The sequence below is a fragment of the Oculina patagonica genome, unplaced genomic scaffold, assembly GCF_052425735.1.
Source record: "Oculina patagonica isolate OP01 unplaced genomic scaffold, crgOcupat unplaced880, whole genome shotgun sequence".
In the NCBI taxonomy this organism is placed as follows: Eukaryota; Metazoa; Cnidaria; class Anthozoa; order Scleractinia; family Oculinidae; genus Oculina; species Oculina patagonica.
Genome location: NW_027558778.1, coordinates 1 through 8,294, shown reverse-complemented (window position 1 = coordinate 8,294; position 8,294 = coordinate 1). Strand labels below are relative to the sequence as shown.

Below are 8,294 nucleotides of genomic sequence, written 5' to 3'. Positions count from 1 at the left end.
TCGTGCGTGATACACCGTGACACAGATAACGTGGTATCGACTAGACAAACTGCAACTCCAGGTGGGGAGTGTGACACACTTAACGTGGCATCGACTGGACAGACTGCAACCTCAGGTGGCGTGCGTGACACACGTAACGTGACATCGACTGGAAAAACTGGAACCTCAGGTGATGTGCGTACCACACGTAACGTGGCATCGACTGGAAAAGCTGCAACTTCAGGTGGCGTGCGTACCACACGTAACGTGGCATCGACTGGACAAGCTGCAACTTCAGGTGGCGTGCGTAACACGCGTAACGTGGCATCGACTGGACAAACTGCAACCTCAGGTGGCGTGCGTGACACACGTAACGTGACATCGACTGGACAAACTGCAACCTCAGGTGGCGTGCGTGACACACGTAACGTGACATCGACTGGAAAAACTGGAACCTCAGGTGATGTGCGTACTACACGTAACGTGGCATCGACTGGAAAAGCTGCAACTTCAGGTGGCGTGCGTACCACACGTAACGTGGCATCGACTGGACAAGCTGCAACTTCAGGTGGCGTGCGTAACACGCGTAACGTGGCATCGACTGGACAAACTGCAACTTCAGGTGGCGTGTGTGACACACGTAACGTGGCATCGACTGTACAAGATGCAACTTCCGGTATCGTGTGTGACACACGTAACGTGACATCGACTGGAGAAACTGCAACTCCAGGTGGCGCGCGTGACACACGTAACGTGGCATCGACTTTACAAGCTGCAACCTCAGGTGGCGTGCGTGACACGCGTAACGTGGTATCGACCGCACAAACTGCAACTCCAAGTGGGGTGTGTGACACACGTAACGTGGCATCGACTGTACAAGATGCAACTTCCGGTGGCGTGCGTGACACACGTAACGTGACATCGACTGGAGAAACTGCAACTCCAGGTGGCGCGCGTGACACACGTAACGTGGCATCGACTTTACAAGCTGCAACCTCAGGTGGCGTGCGTGACACGCGTAACGTGGTATCGACCGTACAAACTGCAACTCCAAGTGGGGTGTGTGACACACGTAACGTGGCATCGACTGTACAAGATGCAACTTCCGGTGGCGTGCGTGACACACGTAACGTGACATCGACTGGAGAAACTGCAACTCCAGGTGGCGCGCGTGACACACGTAACGTGGCATCGACTGTACAAGCTGCAACCTCAGGTGGCGTGCGTGACACGCGTAACGTGGTATCGACCGTACAAACTGCAACTCCAAGTGGGGTGTGTGACACACGTAACGTGACATCGACTGGAGAAACTGCAACTCCAGGTGGCGTGTGTCACAAAGGTAACGTGTCATCGACTGGACAAACTGCAACCCCAGGTGGAGTGTGTGATATACGTCACCAGGAGCCTATTACGTCACGTGGCATCGACTGCGCAAGCTGCAACCTCAGGTAGCGTGCGTGATACACGTAACGTGACATCGACTGTTCAAACTGCAACTCCAGGTAGCGTGCGTGACACACGTAACGTGACATCGACTGGACAAACTGCATCTTTTGGAAGTGAACGTAACAAAAGTAACGTCACAGCGGCTACGCTTTAAAACACACACACTGGAAAATGTGCTATTTTATGGTGCACAGTGCAGGCCCAACATGCGAATACTACCTTTGATACTTTCTATGACAGTAATTAACAATTTGACTACGAGCCCGAGTAGTCAACGAGCGAATAGATTATCCCTGCTATCCGAATTCCGTGCGATCGTGTTCTCTCGTGTCTCCCTTCGTCCCCGCTTTCCTCATTAATTAACTAGCAATTCCCCCAACAATCGCGAGCGACTGGGGACGAGGCAGGGTCGAACCAATCATATTGGCAGACTTCTGAATAGAACATGCCGGTATAGTACTTTTTAAGGAAGAACTTCCATTCCCCAACATTTCTCAAAATGTTCCATCTGAAAAGAATTTTCCGTATTTCAGTCATTTCTGTGTTTATCCTTATTCAGCATTTTAAAACCTTGTCAAAAAACAAACAGTAGTTCATGTTCAAGTAGAAATCTGCAGCTTTGTTCATTACCGCAGTTTAAGTAGACAAATATTTCGGTAGCTTAACCTTTTGAGTGTCCCGTTCATGATAAATGTTCCTCGGAAGCTCGCCAGCTGAACTTATTTTCCTTAATGAAGTTTTATTGCTTTTTTATTCAAGGGTTGCTCGTAGTTAGTTAGCTGAGCAAACCAATTCTAGGAGTCTTGAAAAGTCTTTCATTTTTAATTTCCTATGCTTGTTTTAGCTTAATTAAGTTCGCTATTTCTAATTTCAAAGTTGTTATTTTTAATCTAAGTTCTCGTTTTTAATTTTGTAAATTTCCGACTGTTGATACAAGTTCGCTCTTGTACCCACCGACTACCCACCTCGTCCCCAGGGTCTTCTCGGCGACGAGTTTCAAAAATGGCGGCTCGACATTTTGAAAACTCGTCGCCGAGAAGACCCTGGGGACGATGTTGCTCTTGTAATTGCAATCGTTTCCTTCTTTATAGAAAGCTTTGCAGTATTGTAGCAACGATATATAAGGAGATATGTTGTAAAAGTTTATTTGATAACATATCCTCGAAGAATAAACTACTGTTGGAACCAAGTTCTGTCTGACCCTTGGCGTCTGCAGAAAAGATCCTTGAAGTTAGATCTCCGAGTGCCAGGAGATTGTCAGTGACGAGACTTCGTTCCCGCAAGCAAGAGGTTGTTCTAACGAGCTAAGTTTGCCCCGTATCGTGGTATCGTCACACTGCGCAGCCCGCCATAACTCGGGTCGTCACGCAACAGAGTAGCGTTGCGTGACGACACAAACGGATGTACCAATCTTGACACAAATTGCTGTTACCTTCTCCGTTTATTTTAATTGCACAAATACATTACAAAAGTCTTGTTAAACAAATATTCCGTTTGAAATAGTATCTGGCATTGAAACCTCTTCAGATTTCACACAATCTTTTTCTACAACAGTAAAACGCGTCATTTGAGACGGCATTGCCTTTGTCAAACACTGTAAAAACACGGTGCAAAAACTGTACAAAGTTAGCTAAGAAATTCCTTAACTTGATGAAGATGAATGGTACGTAAGGGGGAACATGGAGACTATTTTCGTTTGGTGCTTAGATTTAAAAAGTGAAACATCTTTTTTTATGCCATGATACACTTTGAGTGAAAATGGTTGAAAACATTTACCTACATGTATTTTAAATTTTATTCTTGTTTGGGGGTCCAAAAAACAGCGATTCCTTTACTGTATACATGGTTGGAGCCCTTAATTGAATTGACGGGCATTCTTTGATTAATACAGCCCATGAAAACAATACTATTATATTTCTTTATTTTAAATTTTTTATAATCCTTAAAAGAACTAAGGGTATTTTATTTGGCGGGTTTTACGAACGTGTTCCCAGCCGGTGCGCTGTAGTCACGCGGGACAGAGACTGGTACCGACGTACTAAAATAAGGACTGTCAGAGGAGGGCACGGGAATACTCGACTTCTTGATATTCACAAATTTTGTGTCCATGACTTGGCAGTCAATCTGCATCATGGTAACCAAGTCTTTGTCTCTGTTGGTACCCTGCTGCCATTCCGTTCCTAAAATTGGACGGAAAACAAAGAGACAACTTCAGACTATGTTCTTATTCCTGACAAGGGACAGGAACCCAGTTGAACATCCATTTAAAGACCCCCTTGGGATCACGATCATTTATCCTCTAACAAAAGATGCGCACTCTACAACCGCCGCCTGGTTAGCTTAGTTGGTAGAGCGCCAGACTGCTGTGCGGGAGGTCGAGGGTTCGAGCCCCAGACCAGACCAACATTCAGGGTCTTAAAATAACTGAAGAAAATGTGTTCTCTTTGTATTTAAATCTGCAAATGGCTAGATATGCTAGTCTTCTCGGAAATGGAAGATAAACGTTGGTCCCGTCTCCTGTATCCTCAGTCTTATAGCAGAGGACGTTAAAGAATCGACACACTATTCGCAAAGAGTAGGGCACGAAGTTCCAGTTGTTGTGGTCTGGCCTTTGTGTGTAGTATAATTACAGTGTGTGTACAGCCCATTTGAACATGAACATATGAAAAATGCACTATATAAATGCATTATCATTATTATCATCAACACAGTAAAGTGTCTGGCCAGGAAATGACTGAATGTCGGCAGGAAGGTGGCCCTTAACGGAGATGGAGATTTGAAAAATAGAAATATTCTTGAGCGCCGTAGAAAAGAAATTAGACGCACAGACTTTTCAATACTAGAAGTTTGCCGCCAGCCTTCTTCGCAGACCTGCATTTGGCTGGTCCCACCGGCAATCTTCCCTTGTTTGCCTCTTTTTTAGTGTAAATGAAAGGGTATTAACCGAAATCTTAAAGCTTTACAGTGCTAACTGAGGGGAGATGAGGGTAGTTGCAGATATAAATAAATATTTCAACTTACTGTTAGGTGGAGCCATTATCATGAAAGACATTTTGGGCCTTTGTGTTGCGTTGTATTCGGTGGCAGGGAACACCAGATGGTCCTGAATAAAAACACACAAGGAATTCGTTTACAGCACGCTCCAGCACCGACACAAAGACAAACCTCACAAACAAAAGTTCGGATAATTTGGAACTTACCCCTCGAAAAGAGACAATATACAACGTATCTGATTTCTTGTCGATTTCGTCCTCAAACTTCTTGAACCTGAAAAAGTGTAACAGCACCCCACAGTTAACTTTCTTCAGAGAAAAAGGGAAACCAAACGCATGCTTACAGCATAACTGGTGCACAGCACAAATTGTAAACGTCTTTAAATTCAAAAATTAATAAATAAACAAACAGACAAATAAATAAATAAATAAATAAATAAAAGAAGAACTTACTTGTCTGCTCTTTGAAATAACTGCACTTCATTTTTAGAGGCCAGGTTGTGCTTTCGTGAGAACTTGTGCCTAAATCACCAAGAGAATAGCAAGTTACATGTAGTGTTTCCCCTTGTTATACAACATACTGTGTAGATACAACACGAGCCGTACTAACCTGTTGATTTTTCGCTTGACATCTGCTGTGCAGTTTGATGCCAGTCTCAAGGCAAGCTCTTTGATAGCAGATTCCATCTAAAATAAAAGAAGTTCGATCAATCAACAACAAAACTTACGCATTGCTATAACTTACATGACGTTTTAGTGTTGATTTAGGAGAAGAGTTTCGCATTTTTAAGAAGATCGATTCCAAAGCAAGAGCGTTCAAAGTGACTAACACAAGAGGCCAGTTAGGACATGACTTAAGCGGGCAATGGTGTCGCCTCTTTGTCTCTTCCTCTCCACTACAAAATATGTGCAACCGAACATTGACATTCAGTTTCCAATTGATATTTGGACGTTTTCTATTTATTCCATTCAATAAAGTTTGTTTGTTTACTCCTGCGTGATTTCCTTATCAAGAGATGGATTCCGAACAAAATCGAATCGGAGTGAGTTCGATTGGGTTCGATAATAGAACTCACAGCAAAATTGATGTTCGATTTTGTTCGATTACTGAACCCAATCGACTAATTCGTTTTTCGATTGGGTTCGATTGAACTTTGGTTCGATTTTGTTTGATTAGAAACGCTGGGTTTATAGTAAAATCAAACCTTGGTTTGCTTGCGTTTGTGCTTTCTCTGTTTTAAAATTTGTTGATCCTCGTATCTCTTCACCCAACCTTCGAGAGCATCATTAATCCTGAAAGAGAAGAGCGTTCGTCATTGTCTTAGAGAAATCAGTAGCTCGTCTGGAGCAAGTACAATAGATTTTCCTGCCAGGTAAGTAAGTTGTCATTTCTAGATCTAGAGGCCTAGGTATGCAAGTCGTCTTAGCTAAAACAAGCATGCAACTGACCCAGGCAAGCAATATTTGAGGGCTGCTTACCCGAAGGGCAAGTTAGAATTCAAGCTTTTAAGACTGAGTAAGAATGCAATTTCGTCTAATGTTAACAACTACTATACTCGTTCAGTACTAATTTGACACTCTCTTGTAATGAGATCTAAGTTAAATACCTTGATGCTTCAGTCTTGTTGAAATAACTTGGGCAGTAAAATTGTTCATCTATTGTTTCATTTTTCTGTTTAATCTCAATCTTTCTTCTTGACTTGGGATTTCTTTCCTTCCTTTTGATATTCCTTCTCTTCTGTCTTGAGTCACTAAGGAAGTCCCACTTGTTCTTTATCACCATTAGGTCTCTCCTGCCTGTATTTCTGCTCTTCAAAGGTGATGGCTTCTTCTGTGAAGTGTTGAGCATGCTAGGGTCCACCTTGGCGACTGGCTGCCTGTCACGAAATTGATTGACAGCAGGACCAAACACCAGTGGTTTATCAATGTTGCTACTGTCTTCTTCTCCTTTATAATTGAGAAGTGCTCTTCCATGACGAATAGCAGAGCTTGGTAGTAGATCTGGTCGGTTTAATTTCCACTGCTCCTTTACAGTGCTGTAATGAAAAAAATTAAATTGAAAAATGGAAATAAACTACAATAAAGAGCATTAAAGCATACATGCATTTTATTGGTGTAATTATACTGTACCACAGTTTGAGTGGAGGGGATGGGCTGAGCTAGGGATAGGTGTGGAGGAGTATTATCAAGGGGTTCACCTTGGGAGCACATGGCCAGGCACGGCAATGCATCTGAAGGGGAAATGGGAAACTTCATGTACCAGCCGAGAGTAGATACTGACAAGCACAAAGCCTGAAAACCTGCACTCCAATTAATAAAATCAAATAGAGATGCAGTGCTCAACATTTGATGACATAATTTTTAAAAGGTAAAATATCTTCACAACACAGCTAAAAACTGTGTGTCAAAGTGTGCTGACATTTTGACTCACACATTACATGTAGACTCACTATTCATGTAGTACATGTTATATGTGGAAGTCTCTTGTTCTGTTCTCTAGCTGAAACTTAATTGCACATTTTGTGGCTGTGTTTTGAAGACATTTTAGATTACAATTACAATATTTTTACACATTATGTACATATGCACATGTACTTGCTAGATAGGAAAAAAATTCTTACTAATGAGTTCTTACCTGAAAGGTCCGATGTTTAAAGCTACAAACAAAACAACAGCTAAGACACATGTGGATTTCTTTATGGTGCTTGTCAACTCTGGGTGTTTACTGCGCAAAAGGGTGTTCTGTTCAAAAAATTTAGAAAAAATGTACACTAAGATTCTGATAATGAGAATGGAATATATAAAATGCATCTACAATGCAAGTTAAGTTTTTATTGTAGATTGTACATTCCCCCTCCAATTTATTTAATTTTTCTTCTATCTACATATGAAGTGCAACAGTTTTTCTATATTTTGAAGCACTTAGAAAATGTCTGATCTTATTGACATACATGTACATGTAAAGAATATTTGCTGGTGTAGTTTCTTGCTATCAGTTTAAATCCGTTTTTTATCATTTGTGCATTCATTATTGAAGAAATTTACAGAGGGAAAAACTCTAAAGAAAGACTATGAGTGTTGCAACTTTTCTAATCTAACATTAACAAGCAAAAGTTGTCACAGATAGTAATGGGGAAAAGGAAAACAAACACTGAACATTACACATTTAGAGTAAGGAACCAAATTTGCATCAAAACAACAACTGCTTCCATAATCTTTGATGTTAAGATGAGGACTTTGTATTTACTGTTCATTACATGTACCTCATGTTTGTGTGAAGTAACAACACATTATTAAAGTACATGTACCCATATGCAGGCTACTCAAGGCTTACTAAAAATAAAAATACATTTAGCCAGTACCTACCTCTACCTCTAGTTCATTTACTCTTCTTTTTAAGCTTTCATTTTGCACTCTCAATGATTCATTCACATTGGAAATCTCCTTTACTTTGTTTTCAAGGCTTTGCAAGTACTGTTTAATGAGAAAACAATTAATATATAATATTATCTTGTTGGTCATGTTATATTATATAAATTGTGGCTGTAGATTGATTGAAAATAATTTTGAAGATATGAGAAATTTATTATCTGGGATACATACAGTTGTACATGTACATATAGCATGGTTAACAGTGTATTGTGGGATCCCATTTTGATTGCGTCTCCTACATTTGTATTCAGGGGAAATTGTACATATATATATGCACTGAATATGATTGTGGGGGCTGTTGTCCTTTGTATTGATATTAAATAAACATTTTATGTATTTACGGCTTATGGCCTTTACCCCGATGGGGGGAATGGGCCAGTTATGTTAATGTATATTATATTTCCTCCTTTATAAAAATCTCCAGATCTTAATACATGTATA

At 41.0% G+C, this 8,294-nt stretch overlaps 1 protein-coding gene across 1 annotated transcript; it reads right to left on the bottom strand.

Annotated features, from left to right (window-relative positions):
• Positions 1 to 2,850: 2,850 nt before the first annotated feature.
• On the bottom strand, positions 2,851 to 7,943 carry LOC144641366 (cyclic AMP-dependent transcription factor ATF-6 alpha-like). Its single transcript, XM_078500379.1, has 9 exons — positions 7,788 to 7,943; positions 7,057 to 7,163; positions 6,029 to 6,457; positions 5,627 to 5,714; positions 5,032 to 5,108; positions 4,875 to 4,943; positions 4,629 to 4,695; positions 4,450 to 4,531; positions 2,851 to 3,608 (listed from the first exon to the last, which is right to left on the bottom strand). The coding sequence occupies exons 1-9, from the start codon at positions 7,941 to 7,943 to the stop codon at positions 3,391 to 3,393; spliced, it is 1,293 nt and encodes a 430-aa protein (XP_078356505.1). The 3' UTR covers positions 2,851 to 3,390.
• Between the last annotated feature and the right edge of the window lie 351 nt (positions 7,944 to 8,294).

Bases quoted from the DNA above. Each gene is read 5' to 3' on its own strand.
- LOC144641366 (XM_078500379.1), bottom strand. From the start codon at position 7,943: ATGACCAACAAGATAATATTATATATTAATTGTTTTCTCATTAAACAG. The intron at 7,164-7,787 runs GTAGGTACTGGC...TTTTTTGAACAG, and splicing joins TAAATGAACTAGAGGTAGAG to AACACCCTTTTGCGCAGTAA. The intron at 6,458-7,056 runs GTAAGAACTCAT...TTTTCATTACAG, and splicing joins TTAAACATCGGACCTTTCAG to CACTGTAAAGGAGCAGTGGA.